The 21,559-nt window shown below is 35.2% G+C and overlaps 1 protein-coding gene across 2 annotated transcripts in view; it reads left to right on the top strand.

Moving 5' to 3' along the window:
* Window positions 1–21,559, top strand: part of LOC149783693 (zinc metalloproteinase dpy-31-like) — a 48,464-nt gene that overhangs the window by 19,689 nt on the left and 7,216 nt on the right. The window contains exons 1-11 of one of the 2 annotated variants that reach the window (XM_089931933.1): window positions 1,321–1,569; window positions 2,317–2,437; window positions 3,348–3,420; window positions 7,553–7,756; window positions 8,704–8,827; window positions 10,418–10,549; window positions 11,185–11,294; window positions 14,079–14,221; window positions 15,583–15,701; window positions 17,501–17,651; window positions 19,271–19,365. In XM_089931933.1, the coding sequence (XP_089788059.1) occupies window positions 1,503–1,569; window positions 2,317–2,437; window positions 3,348–3,420; window positions 7,553–7,756; window positions 8,704–8,827; window positions 10,418–10,549; window positions 11,185–11,294; window positions 14,079–14,221; window positions 15,583–15,701; window positions 17,501–17,651; window positions 19,271–19,365 (1,339 nt within the window). In that variant the 5' untranslated portion in view covers window positions 1,321–1,502. Of the gene's footprint in view, window positions 1–1,320; window positions 1,570–2,316; window positions 2,438–3,347; window positions 3,421–7,552; window positions 7,757–8,703; window positions 8,828–10,417; window positions 10,550–11,184; window positions 11,295–14,078; window positions 14,222–15,582; window positions 15,702–17,500; window positions 17,652–19,270; window positions 19,366–21,559 lie in introns of those variants that run through there. The other variant, XM_089931932.1, reaches the window with a different exon arrangement.

Genomic DNA, 21,559 nt, shown 5'->3' with positions numbered 1-21,559 from the left:
ACAAATAGCTCGTCAAGAGTTTTCAAGTAAAACATACTACCATGATGAATCACACTATACTTATACTTATTTAACTTGAACACTTGATGCATGTGTTACTGTTTGGCTGTCCCCCTCCCCTCACCTCGTATGAATGTCTTGAATACATATTATGGACACGCATTCCTGACAAGGTTCTACATGGCCTTTGCTTGAAAAGTGTTACTTACAGGTCGGGGCCCAGTTGTATAATCTAACAACATTTCGTAACATCAAAATTCAAGAAGCTATCTTACGAATATCTTTGGAAATATAAAACTTGAGAACCAGTCACATTTCATAGTTTAGTTCACCAAATGGGGAGGGGTAAACAAACGTCATTGGTAAAACAATTATATTTTTAAAAAAATCAACATGCTAATTGCATCGTTAAATTCAATACTATAACATTGTTACTTAGCTCAATATTATAGTTTGTTACTCAATTTGAAATAACTATTTTCCGAACTATGTGTCACAAACTGATCTCTCAAAGATTTTAAAGCGCTTGTCAACCATTGTTGTTTCCGGTGATTCAAAATCCCAATACATTTGTAAAGTACCCCCATTGTAATTTGGTTTTAATTTAACGGCTATTGAATATAAAAGAACTAAAGCAAAATACAGTACAGCTTTCATTATCTACACTAGAAGTAATATAAATTTATAATAAAAGTCTCACTGAGTATAAATTCAGAATATTTAGCTTGACCTTAACTACATGCAAATTAAAACAGGGACAACATTACGCAGAACTGGAAAACATATCTCGACGAAGACTAAAGAAAATTACATAAGTCTTTCATCATTGGGTTAAAATATTTTGAAGTTTTAGCTCGGTTTTAAATGAATTTTAAATAAAAGAGACCGAATTTATGAATCTTAGACTGGAGCGGTAGTGGGCGTTTCTAAGCAAAGACTATAGGTTTTGCATTAATTCCCGTTTGCTTGTAACACCCCCCCCCCCAGCGAGTTCAATAAACAAATTCTTCAATGTAATAAAAGTGAATAGAACTTAGTCAATTCATTTATTGATTTGTAATTTTTAACCTAATTGTGACCAGAATGTCCCTAATAATGGCATCGTCTGCGCGTACTATGAGTAACGGACTTTCCATACTAGCACGGAGCCAAATTGCGTACACCATGGGCGGGTCAGACTGCAGAGTGACGTAGTTCATCATATTCGGTAACTGCTGGATAATTCCGTAAATTGCCATAATCTTGGGAATTTAGAGTTACATCCCTTTGCACACATGTGCATATAAATTACACCGCTTGTTAAATCCACGTGAAAGGCAAAGTTATAGTTGTCATTATGTTCCTTTGCTTCATTCGACATTGTAAATATCTTAAGCAGACGACGTAGTATTTTCCTTCTATGTAAAAACATTTGTAGTCGTACATTCACCCCTTCGCTGAAAATGGACTTGTTCGTGAACTGGAGATGACTGGAAAGAAGGGTTTATTTAATTCGTATTGGTATGAAACGCGCAGACGACAACGGTAGATTATTAGTTAACGAAAATATCCATTGGCCGGAACGTAAAGGTATGATCACCATGAGCTTCATATATTTCTGTATAAACTATCCGAAGAACTACTTTTATACCAACTTCTATAAACAGAGTCAAGTGCAAAGTAGTCAATATGAATACTGAAAGAGAAGGTAGACGCTAGGTATGTCTTCAAAACGAAATACAAAATCTAGTTATTTCCAAAAATGTATTTAAATATTTTTGACAGAGCAGAGTCAAATAAAAGATCGTTCTAATTTGTCATGAAAAAGCTGTATTATACCATATTTGATATAAATCTGGATATAAATGTAGCATATACGATTCTATTCTGCGTGCATTTACTGAGTACACAATAGAAACATTTGGAGAATTTTAACTAAATATTTCATATCTTATGAACTTCCTCACTGGGACACTGCGCATGCACACTCCTCACGATCTGAAACGCTTTCCTAAGTGGAAGAAATTTCACAAGCTTAGTTACCGGGACGTAAGATAAAAAAAGAACTGAATGCTCTGCACATCAAACCCTGCTCAAGAGTCTGATGTCGGATGTCAAACTGGCTTGAGAACAAAATGTGAATTAATGCTGAAACTTCACAAATTTTGTTCGTCTACTGCTACATTATAAGAAAGAGCAGAATCATTTTTTTTAAAAAAAACATTTTGTATTTCTTCATACATGTCAAGTTTACAGAATCAATACCACTGAGCAAGTTCTTGGTATGAATTTGAACGTTATAGTTCTGGGTGTGAGTTCCATGCTATTCATTTTCAGATAAATACGAGCAGGTGGAGATCCAGAAAGCCATGAAAATTTGGTCAGAGGAGACATGTATAGAGTTTAAGGAGACAAACCTATTCAATGGAACAGGGATCGTGTATACCAACGAAAACGGGTAAATGTCAAAATAACCCTTGATCAATTAAAATGGCAAGAAAAATACCATGCAATCTGTTATTACATTGAAATACCACACGAAATATTATTACATTGAAATACCATGCGATGTGTTATTAAATTGAAATACCATGAGATGTGTTATTAAATTGAAATACCATGCGATGTGTTATTATATTGAAATACCATACGATGTGCTATTATTACATTGAAACACTCTTCAAGCTACATTTCTTATTATCTTATCATACATCCTTCATTTCAAATAAATTATTTTGTTCCAAGGTGTCTAAGGTTCACCTTCCATATTATTATTATTATTATTATTATTATTATTATTATTATTATTAATTTTTGTATTTCGTGACTTTATGGCATAATATTCGATTTGGTCACATAAATACTTTACCTTGCATCCAGTGTTGGTCTTGTATATGCGAAGGTTTGAAGATATTAAATGAAAACACAGCATGACCTACAATATGGTTGTTATAATTTTCTGTTTGATTTCTTCTTCTTCTTCTTTTTCATCTTCTTCTTCTTCTTCTTTTTCATCTTCTTCTTCTTCTTCTTCTTCTTATTATTATTATTATTATTGGTAGTAGTACTTGTTGTTGTTGTTGTTGTAGAAGTAGTCGTAGCAATGCTGTTGTTGATGTGGTCGACGTTATTATTATTATTATTAGTAGTAGTAGTAGTAGTAGTAGTAGTTGTTGTTGTTGTTGTTGTTGTCTTTGTTGTTGTAGTAGTAGAAGTAGTGGCAGTAGTAGTAGTAGTAGTAATGCTTTTGCTGATGTGGTTTTCGTTATAAAAATTTTTTTATTAGTAGTAGTAGTAATCTATTGCTAAAACTATGAGTTAAATTTGAAACATTATTCAAGTTCTTTTCTTGCACATAACTTTTGCAGATGTTGGTCGTACGTTGGTAGACAGTCTAGCGACGCTCAGCAGATTGTTTCAATTGGAAATGGCTGTTACCAGGTATATATATATATATATATATATATATATATATATATATATATATATATATATATATATATATATATATATATATATATATATATATATATAATGATAGGCTTACACTTCTGAATGAAAATGGAATTCAGCCACCATCTTGTCTTTGATATATCAAAGTTTAACTTGAATCTAGGAATGGATAATATGGGCAAACTGTATCACACCTCATAACAAACTTTAAGAACTATCGTCATCATTTGTGTTAGAGAAAATGGATGGATATGACCCTTAAGAAAAAGAACATATCAGATTAGAAAATCAAACAATATCATCATTAAAGAATACAAAATAATATTCCAGGTGACTTGGATGGTCAACAACTGAAGATAGTTTCGCATGTCGTGCATTGAAGTAGCTATAACAAAAATTCAGGTAATGCAGATTGTATGGGTTATAACGGAGAATTACTTCACTAGTTACAAATTCCAAAACTGCACTTAATAGATCATACGTTCTTATGAATCGATCACAGCATTTGCAAAATTGGCAGCCTCTTAAATTGGTCACATCATTTTAAAACTTGACAGCCCCTTTAAATTGGTCGCCGCATTTTAAAAATTGACAGCCTCTTGAATTTGTCACATCTTTTTCAAAAAGAAGCGTCACGAACTCATCATTTGAAAAATTGGCGTCCTCGTGACTTTGTCAGAGTTTTAAAAAAATTGACAGCCTCTAATATCGGTCACAGAATTTGAAAAATTGATAATCTCATGAACTGGTCACTGCATTTTAATAATTGATAACCTCTTGAATCGGTGGTCACATAATGTTCAAACATTGACAACCTCACAGATTGGTCACATCATTTACAAAATTAACAATCTTGGATAAGCAAACAATAATAGTCATTATTTTATAGAGCAGTCAAGTGCAAGAGTTGAACTATCTCGGGTTAACGTGACACTCGAGACTTCTTGGTCATGCGGATTTGCTCTGAAAACCTAGCCACCATTTCACGAGATGTGATTAAAACATATAATAACAATTCAAATTGATTCGGTGCATATTAGGTGTCTTCCTGTCACTAACTTCAATCTCTTAGGTGGAAGTATTGACTGTTCTTTGTTCTGATGAAACTCAAACTTATGTTTATTATCCCAGTTTTTGTATGAAAACAAAATGGATTGGCAGTTAATTGGATGATGTACGTTGATCAGCTTATTTTCGTTTTTCTATTAACTTAATTTATGATTCCACCGTCTTCTTCTTATATTTTTATATTTGTAGCATTATTTTGTATAGTCAACGTTTAGTCTTCTATAACTTTCTTCCTGTGGTATGTATCCTCTGCCGTCTCTGGAACGTCTTTCAATAATCTTATAAATAACCATCCACATTTGTCTTTCTTTCTTTCTTTCTTTCTTTCTTTCTTTCTGTGTATCCCCCTTGCCAAATCAGAGATCTGAAGTTCTAAACTCGAGGGCGGCATCACACATTTGTTGTTACTTCTTTTGTAATTTTATCTTCAAACTTTCATTAAAAATTGGTCATCCCAATTTTTTTCTACATTTTTATCCCCCTGCTATGACAGGCAATGAACCTAGTTTCTATACGAGAGCCTACTCGATAGTTTGAGGAACTATTCCAACGAATCCATTCATGCGTCTATGATATAATGTTTATTGGAAGTGAGGAAGATTGCTCGGTAGAAACAAAATGCGTTTTAATGAATACAGACAATGTTGTATACTTTTAACATTTTTAGCTTGTGTTTTTGAAATATTTGTTGCATTCTACAACTGCGTATAAGAAATGTATTGGATATCTGTTGTTGTCCTGGTGTATTTGGCATTGTACAACTGCTTATAAGAAATGCATTTGGCATCTGATGCTGTACAACTGCTTATAAGAAATGTATTTGACATGTGGTGTTGCCCTGGTGTATTTGGCATTGTACAACTGCTTATAAGAAATGTTTTTGACATCTCGTGTTGTCCTGGTGAATTTGGCATTGTACAGCTGCTTATAAGAAAGGTGTTCAACATCTGGTGTTGTTCTGGTGTGTTTGGCGTTGTATAGCTGCTTATATGAAATGTAATGGACATCTGGTGTTGTCCTGATGTGTTTTTGCATTGTACAACTGCTTATAAGAAATGTATTTGGACATCTCGTGTTCTCCTGGTGTATTTGGCATTGTACAACTGCTATAAGAAACGTATTTGACATCTGGTGTTGTCCTGGTGTACTTGGCATTGTACAGCTACTTATAAGAAATTATTTGACATCTGGTGTTGGATTGGTGTGTTTGGCTTTGTACAACTGCTTAGAAGAAATGTGTTGGACATCTGGTGTTGTCTGGGTGTGTTTGGCGTTGTACAACTGCTTAGAAGAAACGTATTTGATATATCGTGTTTTCCTGGTGTATTTGGCATTGTACAACTGCTTATAAGAAACGTATTTGACATATTGCGTTGTCCGGGTGTGTTTGGCGTTGTACAACTGCTTATAAGAAATGTGTTGAACATCTGGTATTGTCCTGGTGTGTTTGGCGTTGTATAACTGCTTATAAGAAGCTTCTAGAACAGCTGTCTAATTAAAAATTCACGTATTACTTCCTGTTCCCAACTAAAAGCTCCAAAACATATAAATTACCAGGGGAATGCGTAATGACGAAACCTCTTAACAAACACTCGTTATCAAGTTACACCGACTTATCAAAATATCCTCCTCTTCAGTTTATTAAATATATGCCAAAGTGAGAATTAGCTGTATTACACCAAACCCGGAAGTTCAGATGTGTTCATATATGGTGTTAATTGTTTTCAAAGCACTTGGTATGGTCGGATTGATCACTTCAAGCTATTTATGCTGTTTATTATCATTCTGGGTCTGTATTTAAAGCGATTACTTAAATGAAGCACGTAGATCCTATTTGACCTGAGGAACAATGTTAATCGATCACAAATGAAACATCTTAGAACATTTGACAGAATCGTATATCATCACACAGCAGTCTCTATATCTCAATTACTCCTAAAGTATTTAGAATGCTACCGTATTATTCCCTTGTAAGTCAAGACCGGTTGTAAACTACATGGACCTAGATCGTATTTTCCCGACAGATCTGGGTCTATACAGTTTGTTAAGCTTAATCAGTAAAACCAACAAGCACATTATCCGACAGCAGATCAGATTAAGTGTTGTTGTTGTTAGTCTCGACTTAAACGCGAGTTTATACTGTAAGTGGTGACTTTTTATATATATTTTTTACAGAAATTCTGCAAATCTAGTGCAATATCAAATGCGTAAATCTTTGTTAAAACAAGTTAACACAAATATTAGAATAGTGTTTCTCTTGATAAAAGAAACAAACACAACAATTGAAATCTTAATAGCATATTCTTTTCCTAAATTCAGAGGTCGTTTTATTATTCACGTGGTGATATAAAATATCAGATCATAATTCCAAGTTGTGAAGACTATTTATATAGAATTAGTTGGGATACGGAGATTAACATTTGAATCTCTATGCTGGAATTCAAAAGAACAAAATATTTTTGAGATAAGGATATATGTTTCAAATATTTAAGTATTTTAGCCGATGTGTGTGTGTGTGTGTGTTTTAGATTTGTAACGTAGTTTTAAAAAGTTTTCAGTCATATCGCTATGATATCTGCTGTGTGTCAGTTTATAGTGATAACTAGCACTAGAGCATCATGCCGCAGGCATGTAGCATGATGTCCCACCCAGTCATATTATCCTGACACCAGGCCAACCAGTCCTATCACTACCGTCTTAATGCTCAGTGCCTAGGGAGACAGCTTTAAGTACCGTTTTTGTAAAAGCTGTTTGATAGATAGATAGATAGATAGATAGATAGATAGATGGAAGGAAGGATGCAAGAATGGATGAATGGACAGATAAACTGACAAATAGATAGATAAATAGATAGATAGATAGAAGGAAGGATGGACAGACACGCCGACGGACATACAGACAGATAGATAATACATATATAGAGCTTCTATAAATATATTTAAGTAATATTTTACATTAGATATTTTAAAAAGACTGTGCCTATCTATATTATTGTCGGGGAACAGAATGTATGTATATCATTGTGCTATAATATAGTTTTCCAACCTTTCAGACCGGAACTATTGAGCATGAGATAGGTCACGCGATTGGGTTTTGGCACGAGCATGCGCGGCCAGACCGAGATGACCATATTACCATAATAACTGACAATATTAAAAACGATTCCAAATCGAATTTTGTGTATGAAAGTTGGAGATCAATACTGACATACGACATACCTTACGATGTTGGATCTCTGATGCACTATGGCTCTGAGGTAAGGCATACTTTGGTTTTCCTATTCTTGTTCAAGATTACTGGATGATTATCAGTCTTACTTGTTGTCCATGGTTATTAATCTGACACGTGTGTAAGGTATATGAAAAAGTCAATCAGAAATGGCAATTCGCGCACCACGGCAATAAAGTAAAACCTGTCATACAAGACCATCCATTTTGAAAACAAAAATGACCGGTCAGATGAGGTGACCCCTAAAAAGTGGTCATCACATTATACAACAGATTAATCAGTGCATCAAAATATGGTCTCTCCAGATAGATAATATCTCGAAAGGGATCATCAGATCATATAACAAATTGATCAGTGCATCAATAATCTTGTTGCGGCTTCATTGAAATTACTAATATATTCTTCTCAAATTGAGATTTCGCATTATGGTATTTCATTCAATATCACTATTTTTCTCAGCGGTAAAAATAGTGCAAAGGATGCAAGATCACTTTACATTTCGAACATTTACCATATGGAAACCTTTATAATCTTGAAGACAAAGACATCTTCTTATCCTCCTCACACGGAAAGCAGAATTTCTCGTAGAAAATTGATGACTTAATAAATGTTCTGTGAAAATAGTATTCTAGCCAACTAACTAATAAGAACGATACTCAAAAGCCTCACGTTTGAGGAAGATTTGTAAATTCTTCATGAAGCTGTAGCTTGATGTATGAGGTGGTCTGCGGGAAGTGGTAATAATACTATATAATAAATTAAGTATGGTATTCAGAAACAATACAAGTAGTTTCTTATATCAAGACAGGTATATGTTATGTCCGTTAAAAAAGTTTAATATTAATATTATTGCTCCGCTAAGGTACCATCAGTGGAACACCGATGTTTTAATAAACAATTTTCAAAGAATATGAAAAATAAAAGATTTTTTAATTTCATGAATATTTGTGCGTAAGAAAATTCCTGTTGTTTTAGACATTTTCCAAAAATGGTCTACGGACGATAGAGACTAAAGACCCACTAATGCAAAGAGTTCTAGGACAGCGATACGAACTTTCATTCTACGACGTAAAACTGGCCAATCTTGCTTACTGCAAAGGTAAGTACTTTATATTTGTTTGATTTCATCTAAGATTTAAACATATTTGCAAACATATCTGAGATGTTCCTTATTTGCTGGTGGACTTTAGTCACCAGAATACGAAAAGTGTAACACATGTCCCATATTCACTAAACGGTTTGACCACGAATACTCAAGTCAAATATTTTATACCTTCTGCGACTTTGAGTAGAACAATTTTGAAGTCGTGTAACTTTCAGGATTTTTCTTAAAACTTCATTCATTACATCTGTGTGTTAAATTTCATGAACGCAGATACATGTATGGTCATAGACACTATGACCATACATGTATCTGCGTTCATGAAATTTAACACGCAGATGTAATGAATGAAGTTTTAAGAAAAATCCTGAAAGTTACAAGACTTCAAAATTGTACGACACGTATCCAAAAAAAGATTTCTGAGCCTAAAGTTTAGGTTATTGGTTAACAATCTTTGACGATAATGGGTCTGATTTCGCTTGAAATAAACCCATGATATGGAAATTTTCTCTTCTGACTGATGGACAGAAGATAAAAGGATCCTGAAATGTATACTTGTTTATCTTTATTCAAGTCAAACTTTACAGAAATATGAAATTTGTCGAGCCAGGATCTTAAACTTTAATTTTGTTTTGTGTCCAAAAGCGTTTAAAAAATACAGGACCAGGGCCCATATTTCTCAAACCCTGACTTAGACTTGGAGCTGACTTGAAACACGCCCGTATTTTGTGTCCCTGCATTAGACCAAGCCCATATTTCTCGAGGCTTGAATAGGACCAGGCTCTGTATTTCCCAAGAATGAAGTAGAACAGAGTCAGTATTTCTTAGACCTTGTTCCGTATATCCCAGGCCGTGAATTAGATCATGGCCCATATGTGTCTGGTCGTGAGTTAGACCTTGTTCTGCATTTTCCAGGCCGTGAATTAAATCGCGGCTCATATTTCTCAAGTCCCAAATATGACATGTGTCCTAATAAAACCTTTTTAAAGAAGAAATACAAGTTCAAGTTCATTGTCATCATATTTTCCAGTCTATACCTTTAATTAAAATCGATTTAGGAACAGAACTTACATAGTTTTCTTATCTTGAGTCCCTCTTCTAAACTGACGAATTTTCATGACTAAGTTCACTCTGCGCGCTATATTTCATTTGGGGGTATTTAGTAACAACCTCTTCCTAAAAGGCTTTTAGAACACGCGACACGAACTGCCGTCATACAAAGCGCTTGCAGATCAGTGGTCTACGTTCATGACTTAAAGCAAACAGTGAACACCATGATCTGCCAGACTTTTATTTGACGAAATATTTAGGTGGATAGTCCTAATTTGATTTAAAAAAAAGCTAGACACAGTGTGATTAAAATTATTATCACATTTAATTTCATCTTGCAGTAAATAATAATAATAATAATATTAATAATAATAATAAAAGCTTATATTGTTGTGTTGTTATCATGATCATCGTCATCATCATCATCATCATCATCTTCTTCTTCTTCTTCTACTTCATCATCATCAGCTTCTTCTTCTTCTTATTATTATTATTGTTATTATTATTATTATTATTATTATTATTATTATTATTCAGACGTTTGTAATAATAAGACACTCTCTGGCAACTGTCTTCACGATGGATATCAGGATCCTAAAAACTGCTCCCGCTGTAGGTGTGCAGACGGACTGTCTGGGGATTTTTGTCAATCTGTCGCTCCGTCAACAGGTGAGAGAGAGAGAGAGAGAGAGAGAGAGAGAGAGAGAGAAATACACCAGAACAGTAATAAAAAGGATAGTTTCACTAATGCGATCAGTTGATATTGTAGTAAAATAAACGCCTTGCGTAATTCACTGGATTAGCAATTAACCTGACTTTCCTTTGCATGATGGTATGCGATAGCAGATGTGGGTCAGTGCTGTTAACGTATCAAAGCACAATAACTATATTCATATATTAAATGTGTATAACTGCAATGACGATTCCTCCATACATGTTTGATGACTGGATTCCAATGACTTCTTTTTTGAGATTTTTAAAAAAAATTAAGGTTACTGTAAAATCTCCATAGAAGATTTTTATTTTGTACCTGCAGTATTTATGCAGGAAAACTTTCATTAGAAACAACAATATTATTATTATTTGTTGTTATTATTATTATTATTATTATTATTATTATTGGTGTTGTTGCATAACATACGGTACGTAAGTATCTTCAATACTTTGTATCTTTACCTCACTTTAAAGCAGAATATAAATATCGTCGATGTGTGACTGTGTTATTAAGTCTAAGTATATTGCCAATCGTGTTAAATATCGTGTTAAAGAAAATTTATAAAAAAAATTATTCCTTTGTATCATAGGTCCATGTGGAGGAAATGTGACTCTTCAGTGGGGAGATCAGAAGATTCTTACTAGTCCTGGTTATCCCGGAAATTATTACGCTGGCATGAAATGCAACTGGATGATTGAGGTAAAAGTCTTATACTTTATTATTGTCAATTTATTATTACGTAACAATACTTTAAGGCACATGTGTCAAACTCAAGGCCCGCGGGCCACATCAGGTCCGGCGTACAATTATATCCGGCTCGAGAGAGAATTTTAGGCAAAAATATTTTTTAATGGCCCTGCGATATAAAGTGCAAATCAAATTCCCTAATTAGCAGCCTTGCCGAACGATAGGCTACCCGAGAGCGTTCTCGCTTCGATCAGAATAAGCGAAAATAAAAGTTGTGTAGTGAGTGGATGTTCGTCGTTACAGTAACCTAGCAACGTTCAGTTGCTCGTTTTGGATTGGCGCATAAGAAATGAAAGTAGTGTAGTGCCCGGATATTACATCACCTTTTCCCGCTACGGCTAACGTGATATAAATCAAGCGTCTGTCGGTAGATGCACAATCTTTTTTTTTAAAATCAAAGCTAGCCTTTAAAATGGCCATGAGAAAAGTTGATTCTGAAAACAGAGCCTTTCAAAGCCGCTGGGAGGCTGAATATATGTTTACTGATATTGGCGGTAAACCTGTGTGTCTAATTTGTGGAGAAAATGTGGCTGTGATCAAGGAATATAATCTGAGGCGGCACTACGAGACTAAACATCAAGACAAGTTAAAAAACCTGAATGCAGAGCAGAAACTACAGAAGGTAGAAGAATTGAAGAGGCATTTAACATCACAGCAGACGTTTTTCACCAAAGCAAAATCACAAACTGAAGCTGCTGTGAAAGCAAGTTTTATTGTGGCGGAGGAGATCGCAAAATCAGGCCGACCATTTACAGAAGGAGAGTTTCTGAAGCGCTGCATGATGAAAGTGTGTGACGTCTTGTGCTCAGACAAAAAGCAGATGTTTGCAAATGTAAACCTTAGCAGAAATACGGTTGCTGATCGGGTTTGTGAGATGGCCACTGATGTGAAAACACAGCTGATCGAAAAAGGCAAAGACTTTGTTGCATTCTCCCTTGCTGTCGATGAAAGTAATGACACGACTGACACTGCACAGCTCGCCATCTTCATCCGTGGAGTGGACTCCAGTTTGAATGTTACAGAAAAAATATTGGACATGAAATCCATGCATGGGACAACGACAGGAAAAGACATTTTTAACAACGTATGTCAAAGTTTAACCAACATGAACCTGCCTTTGGACAAACTTGTTGGACTTACAACAGATGGAGCACCGGCGATGTGCGGCGAAAAAAGTGGACTAGTTGGAAGGATGCGGTTAAAGATGCAGGAGAACTGTACTGGTGAATTGATAGCATATCACTGCATCATACACCAAGGATCGCTGTGTGGTAAAGTCCTCAACATGGAAGGTGTAATGAGCACTGTAACACAAACCGTCAACTTTATCAGAGCCAAAGGTTTAAATCACCGCCAATTTCAGTCTTTTTTACAGGAAATAGACTCAGAGTTCGGCGACATGCCTTATCATACAGAGGTGCGGTGGCTAAGTTGGGGAAAAGTTCTCAGTAGATTTTTCCAGCTGATCGAGGAAATCTGTCAATTCATGGACAGCAAAGGAAAAGACTCCACAGTTTTTCGGGATAAAAAGTGGAAATGTGATTTGGCGTTTCTGTCTGACATAACCACTCATCTCAACGACTTGAACCTGCAGCTCCAGGACGGGACCACTTGATCACTGATTTGCATCATGCAGTGAAGGCATTTCAAGTGAAGCTGCGCTTATGGGAGACACAAATGCACCAATACAACTTGTCTCACTTTTCTTGTTGCCAAGCAATGTTGAACCAAGTCAACGCTATGGTGTTTCCCAATGCACACTTTGCTGAAAAACTTAGCTTACTTCGCGCCGAGTTCGCACGGCGCTTTAGTGACTTTGAAGCACAGAAAAGTAATTTCGAGCTGTTTCGTAACCCATTTGCCATAGACGTGGAAACTGCACCTGTAAATTTGCAGATGGAGCTAATAGAGCTGCAGTGTAATGGGACACTAAAGGCTAAAGTACGACACTGTGGGGCCTGCACAGTTCACTCGTTTCATTCCTGAAGAGATGCTTCAGCTTCGTCTACATGCGGCTAGAACCATGAGCATGTTTGGTAGCACATATCTGTGTGAGCAGCTGTTTTCTGTGATGAAGATTAACAAAACATCACACAGGAGTCGTCTCACTGATGAACACTTGCAGTCCATCATGAGAATCTCAATGACACAGAACATTACTCCCAACATAAACGAACTTGTAGCCAAGAAAAGATGCCAAACATCCAGCTCTGACAAATTTGCATAAGAGCGAAAATGGGTATGCCAATGATTTTTTATAATTAAAACTTTTTTTCTGTTTTAATTTACATTAATGTTTTAAAAAGGTTTAATTTTCCGCTTATTGAATGTTTATCCTATTCGGCCCGCAACCTTACGTGTGATTTGAGTTTTGGCCCGCTGAGCAATTGAGTTTGACACTCCTGCTTTAAGGCGTGATACATTACACTTATTGCACTATAAATGTGTTTTTTTTATGGGATCTTCTAGTTATCGTTGCTCAAACAAACCTAAGTAGAAAACTCCTCACTGACCCTCGAACTTTTTTAATAGCTTTTATACATTTGGATCGTATCGAATATGATTCGTATTAGTCAACTTTGATTTCCTTTACTACCGCTGTTTTTTTTTCAGTTATTTCATTCAACTCGTTCTCTTTTTATCGCAATTATGATTATAATGACGATAACAACAACAATAATAATAATAATAATAATAATAATAATTATTATTATTATTATTATTATTATTTTACAGAGTCCAAAGGGGACAAGAATATCAATTAGATTCACTGGGCTTTTCCTGAACTATAGTTCCTGTGATTCGTTCTTCATCTACTATCCATGTCGGGACTACGTCGAAGTCCGATATCAGGACAATTTGGGAGCAACGGGTGGAAGGTATGTAGAAAATGTGTTACCCATTTGAAATGCCATATGGTCCTCTCTGTTTAATTTCTATAATATATAGGTCCATATATTCAGCGTTCATGACTAATATAATCATTTTTCCTAAAGTTTTAGTAGTTACGTTTGATGACGTGATTCCTAACCATGTTGCTCGGCTTTGTTTCCTAAAATTTTTAAACATAGCAAATCTGGTAAGAACGTTTTTATATTTCATGTTATATTTTAATGCATGACATTTAAACAATATTATTCATTATGTAATTTTCTGACGAATCGGTCTGATAAGTGTAAACAAGTTTAAAATTTGTAACCTACGAACAAAGCAAAACAAAACAATAAACAAAAACACAAAAAGACACAAACGCAAACGGAAAACACAACAAAACAGATATAGGCAAGATTCTAGAAACTTAGGAGAGATTTGAACATGAAATTTTGATGCCTGATTAAAATTGGTCATGCGCTACTATACCAAACTTGTATATTTTGACAAAGTCTTTTGTAGAAGACGAATTATGAAGACTTTTTAGGAAAGAATCGGAAAACCAAATTTAAATACAATAAGTAAAAACGGTATTGCCAGACGCTTTAAATATGGAAAAGTGAAAACACGAAAATGGACTGGACCATAGTCCGATTTTATAACGGAAAATAATGGTATATCGCAATATGTAGAACATACCAAGTCTGGTCCTTCTTTCACTTCTCTGTAACTTTATATCATCGTCTGCTTCCTGGATTGTGGGTATTCTTATTTGGTCTGACATATTCTTGTTGTGTGTTGTAGCATGGTTTTGTGCTACAACTTGTTTTTAAATATCGTAATTTAGCATGCATCTGGAAACTTGCTGTCTTACAAGTGTTTCGCTCAAACGATTTATACGCGAGCAGCAGATGTATATAAGGAGAGACGAATGCGACAATAGTCGGGGTTACAACACTTCTTTTATTTAATTTCCTTTTTTTACTGATTTATTTATGTATATGTTTGTTATTATTTAATAATAATAATAATAATAATAATAATAATAATAATAATAATAATAATAATAATAATATTATTATTATTATTATTATTATTATTATTATTATTGTTTAGATTTTGCCTGGACGACAATAAACATTAGCGAACTTTATTAAATGTATAAACATCTTGCAAAAGCTAATTTGTGCGAGTTTACCTTCTAATTTAAAAGTGAAGATGCTTATATTAAAACGTATCCATTATTCTCAGTTTTCGAAGAACAAATCTTAGCCATTATGATTAGGAAAGAAAATGAAATACGAGACTGCCTTCAAAATGAGAGCATGATGTCAGTATTTTCACTGGGGCTACACCCTTTTATCTGTAGATTTTGCTGCAATAACACTCGGCCACTAGAACCGATCGTCACCCATCAAAACAGGTCTCTGATTCTCTTCAGGAGTCGTGGAGAGGGACAGTATGGCTTCAACATTACCGTTTCTATCAGTATGTTTTCTCTTTTCTCTCCTTTTCTTCGTGCACACTTCTCAAATCTTTTTTATATCATCTGGAGACCTGGTCAGCAAATATCCGTATACATTTTGACGCCATCTTGAGTGTTAAATAAACAATGTATATTAAGCTTTGTTTACTCACAAATTCACATTACCTCGTTTTCGAATGATCTAGGTCCTCATTTCGGACATGCATAGTACGAACAGTGGTCTACGTTTAAGCCATCATGCGATTCCTTCGAAATCTTGAGTTACTTAAATACGTTTTGTTGGGCAAAGACAGTCCTAGCAACATATCTAGGCATCGTACGTAAGTTTGTGTCTCGATATGTACTTTACTCACCGTCATAAAATACAATATATTTTGATAAGCATCGGTAATTTTAGGTAGGTTTAAAGATAAGTGACCACAACATGTACCATGCTATCTTCACAATGAACCAAACTGTCATTCCTTCAATACTTCAAATATTATTTCATTATTAACGTGATTAAATAAAATGTTAATAATGTAAATATAAATTTGACCTGCAAATAGTAGAATCTGCAAGCTTTTAATTTAATTACAAGACAATGACATATTCCAAGGTGTCTTCCAGTATTTAGCCTCATGTCATGGAAACCGAAAGTGTCTTAACAATGCTATAGTAATAAAAATCAGAGAATGCATAAATACTCTGAAAATACAAATTGTATAATCTGTAAAATGTATACAGCAGATCATATATATGTCAGATTAATTTTCAAATGCGTCAAAAGATATTACATATATTCGTATCGACAAAGCATCTTTCAAAGTATCACAGTGATTAGTCCCTACCGGTGGTCCACATTTTCAGAAGTCATTTTCTCCCCAATTTTCTATATATCTGTCTAATCCAGCCGACGGGATTAATAAATTATTGTATTTATGGCCTTTCACACAATTAATCTATGACCCACTGGTAAACACGCTCAAATATAGGCAAACAAGCCGCCCATGCCATCTAGTCAGCCTGTACGCTATTGGTGTCATCAGAGACAAGTGATGAGCACGAGTCTATTGATAATACAGAATAATAAAATGAAGGGACAAATGTGTGTACAAAGTTTTAATGTTACTTTATTAATTTTAATATTAACGTTTCTCTGTCCCTTCATTCGATGCTCCTTTACTCAATACATTATTTGAAGACTGGAACAAAATCGTATGCGTCGGAAAGGTCACAACTAAAGTTCGCAATATTAAAACTATACCTGTATGTTATTGTGCCCTATTACGAGGTATTTTGTTGAGCTAAAGACTCAATACTTTCATTTTTATTGAAGATACAACACTTGCTCATACAGGTATGGTATCGTAGAGGAGACAGATGAGTTATTAGTAAACTGAAGCAAACATTTTATACTGGATCATATATTGAGTATTCAGAATGTTTTAGTAGATTTGCCAAATGCAGGCTGAGTTGACCTTGACTGTCTGCAAAATCGTGAGTTTATATATATATATATATATATATATATATATATATATATATATATATATATATATATATATATATATATATATATATTGATTTCTGCCATAAAACTCCCTGTGAAAAAATTAGATAATGGTTGAGATATGGTTACGTGAGTAAATCTACTGACATCTTTTCCTTCAAATGATTTTATTAACATCTAACGCAGAGGAGAGAATCGCATCTGATATTTCCTAATGTATGTATCTGGTTACAAAAGGTATTGAGGTATCTGCAGTTAGTACGTATGATCTGTATTTAACATTGATGTCTAAACTATTTGTTGTTATAGGCAGTTGTGGAGGTTGTTACGATCCAACATTTGTCCAGCAGCCTTTCTGCACCAAAATCGAATCTTACACTTGTAAGCAGACCTGGAATGAAACTCAGAAGGAGCCGTGTACCAACTTGTTGTGGAGGACATCGGACTGTGACCAGTATAAGTAAGGGTGTAAAATGTGTGTTGGCAGTGGCTTTACAATATTCATTAACATTTCCATCTACGTACATATAAACAGTTTGTGATATTTCTTTAGAGCTCACCAAACCATGGTTTCGCTGACATTTCCAAACATCACAACACACTTAAAAACAATTCAACCCTTTTTTCACTATATAATTCTAATCAAATTGTGCTTTTCTCTACATTTAGAGCGTCAGCTTCGGGTGCGGGATGTCGCGGGTTCCAACTCCGGCCGAGTCATTCGAGAAATGGTTCTAACATCTACCTTGCTAGGCGGTCAGCATTAAGAGGTTAGTGTTAGAACTGGTCGGCCTGGTGTCAGGATAATGTGACTGGGTGGGACATCATGCTACATGTCTTCGGCATGACGCCCCAGTGATATACATCACAATAAACTGTCACTCTGCAGACATCGGAGCGATATGACTAGAAATTGTTAAAGCTACGTTACACACACACACACACACACAAACTCTCTCTCTCTACATGAAACATAGTAGAAACAGCCAACGACCTATTTCGTTTTAAAGATGTGATTTTAAAGACAAGAATTTCATAACTTTTCTACTCGTAGTTAAGAGGGGCTTCAGCTTGTACTCTGTAGTAGATGTGTTCCACTTTATAAATAGAATAAAGATTACTTCATTTAATACACATATACAAGGAAACAATAATAATTATAGACAATAAATTAAGGATGCTATATTTACAGCTGGCATATATGCATAAGCAATCCATGCACGTATGTATGCATAGATATCGTACATCCATCCATACAAACATACGCATTGGAACGGATCCAGTTATCAGAAGGGGTTGATTATTTTATTTACAATGCAAATGTTTCCCGGTTAGCAACTCTAAAGGATCGCCCACTTTAACCTCATCTACCCTTCCTCCTCCCCCCCCCCCCCATTCAGGTTGTACAAAGAAGTGATGTGATGTGATGTGATTTTTATTTTTAACGTAGCTTTAACAATTTTTCAGTCATATCGCTACGATGTCTGCAACGTGGCAGTTTATAGTGATGTCTAGCACTGGGGCATCATGCCGCAGACATGTAGCGTGATGTCCCACCCAGTCACATTATCCTGAAACCAGGCCGACCAGTCCTAACACTAACCTCTTAATGCTGAACGCCAAGCGAGGCAGCTGTTAGTACCATTTTTTAAGTCTCTGGTATGACTCGGCCGTGGATCGAACCCACGACCTCCCGCATCCGAGGCGGACGCTCTAACCATTAGGCCACCGGAGCGGTCGTTGTACAAAGAAAGACAACAGTGAATGTTAAATCTCATACGTAGTGCTCATATTGTACAATACATGCCTGTATATGTATGTATGTATGTATGTATGTATGTATGTATGTATGTATGTATGTATGTATGTATGCATGTAAAATACCGAAAATCTGCATAAATGAAGTCAAAAGAGTTATTCCAAAGTATTTAAGGACTGGCTATTTAATGTTATACAGTGCCACTTACCTCGACATTTTCTAGGTTTTTTTAATTGTTTTTAGTTTGATAAAACTATTTCTAATTTCGTTTTATTTGATTGTAAGAAGAAAATGAAACTTGAAGCATAATATATTTCCAGGACTGTCACAAAGGAAAGATATGCAGTTTGCTACAGAGAAGTACAGTATTGTTGTGACGGTTTCGATTTAATTGGAACTTCCTGTTTTAAGAAAGGTATGAACGTATTGCGTTATGTCGAACTCAACTGGGCTTTACTTATGTATGCCTGAGCTTCAGAGGTTTAATTCTGATGTTTGTATTTATTCCAAATGGTTTCATCGTAACGTTAATATGACCATGCTATAGGAATGACTGCATTTGTCATAGTTCCTGCTTTGGTAGTACTTCCAATGTTTGTCAGCAATAAACTGCAACAGAGGCAGGGAATTTACTTTTGAACAGACCTATACCAAACTTAATATGCGAGCATGTATCACCACCATGTCTAATCAAATTTATTAATTTGCATCTACGTGGATATAACTTACTGATCTGACGTCTGGCTGAGTGGCTTAGTTGACTAATTTCTGAAAACCGCATATCAGAGAAACAAAGAGATGGAAACATAAAAACTTTATTATTACACGAAGAGATTGCACAGTTATAAGGTCAGAAAATGATGCATTTAATGACTTATTGAAAACTATCACACCAAGCAGATTTACAAGCTTAAGCCTTGGATAGATTTTTTCATCCGAGTTGATTGATCTACATATGTAAAAAAATATTCAAAGAGTAGTCTAAAAATGATTAAATGCCAAGATATTACGAAGGAAAACTAAACTTCAAATATCTTATAAGAGTTCCTCGATCTATAGTTAGCGCAGGCTAATCTTAGACAAACGCCAGATCAAGAAATGTTACGCAGTCTCGAGAAACTTCTAAGTAATACATGACCTTTTAACACGATGAATGCAAGTCAATTAACATCTTTTTTCATGAAGAAAAATTAAAGATTACTAAAACATTTACGAAAACTACATGTGCAAATTCTGAAATCGTCATGAATGGTGAACTATGAGCTTCGCGTCGTTGTGCCAAAGTTAAACCAGATTGAAATCATTCTGCACAAAGAGATTAACACAAAATAAGCTTTCTAATTTTGCCCGAGAAAACGTTCAACATGCCAACAGTTTAAAACATCAGTCTTTGAACACGCGACGTTACGACAGTACTTCAAAACTTGGCCGACTAAAACATTTAGAACCCTATTTATATGGCTCACTGAGGGACATTGTAGTGAACGTCGAAATGATGAAATGCAATCGCAAAAACTAGGAGAGAAGCTGACAATTAAAAACCTCTTGTTGTGGATATGTTAAATTCTTTATTGAATTAAGCACTCGAGGAATCCATGAGTAATCTGCCTCTGTAAACTCTGTAGATGTCGCTGATGGCCGTGAGATGCTCCGTCAGCTTGATGATACATTCAATACTTATGAGACAGAGATATTTTATGAAAAAGATCAAGATTAAACTATTAGCACAGATCCAGTTCCTAAAACAAAGCAGAATAAATAAAAGAGCTTGACCATTTGTATCAATACTTCCGGAATGGATACATGAAAGGCATTCGTCATCCGAAACCAATATTTATGACAGGATATTTATTGCCCACATGTTACTTTACCGGTTTAACAACAACTAGGTGTAGGTGAATGAGATATTACTGGAATGGATTTTTAATTCCGAATAGGAGCTGAGGCTATAGAGGTATATTCTGCTAGACACACCCAGCAAGAAATCTAATATTGGTAATTAACTGACCAATGATCCTCCTCACGTCTTTCCCCTAAGCACTGCGGCACATATCAAAACCATTGACTCTGGAATTACTAGAAAAAATAATGCCATTATCGTGTTCCGAAGATTGGCATCCACTTGCAGTGTAGACAAGACATGATTCAGACACAAATCCACGCGAAGCAGTCCATTGTTCTGTTCTTGTTGTTATTTAGTGAGGTTTCTTTGTTCCTTTGCTTCTTTTTGCAGTTTTGTTCCTTCTTTATGTTATTCGGGACGTATTGAAAGTCGTGCAAATTGTTGGAATCACACCAGAATCCTGCATGATGAATCGCGGAGAAGCTCCAATAGTAGCGACATCTATGATCCTGATATGGAGTTATATATTGATGCTACACTTAACTCAGATTAACTAGATCTAAGCATGAAAATTTATCAATAGGGCACATAAACTTTCACACGTAAAGGCATAATAGAGTTTGGCGAAGAAACCTATGCCGATGATAATGGAGACGCAAAATAGGATGGCAGTGAATCCAGCCGACATTAAAGCAGTCAGGAGTATGAGATTCTGTCAACAATCTCCAATCATTAATGGAGCAAAATCTATGCCTTTTACACTATG

This window comes from Sinohyriopsis cumingii, chromosome 14 (genome assembly GCF_028554795.1).
Source record: "Sinohyriopsis cumingii isolate HCF-2022 chromosome 14, ASM2855479v2, whole genome shotgun sequence".
NCBI lineage: Eukaryota > Metazoa > Mollusca > Bivalvia > Unionida > Unionidae > Sinohyriopsis > Sinohyriopsis cumingii.
This window is presented reverse-complemented; position numbering and strand designations above follow the sequence as displayed.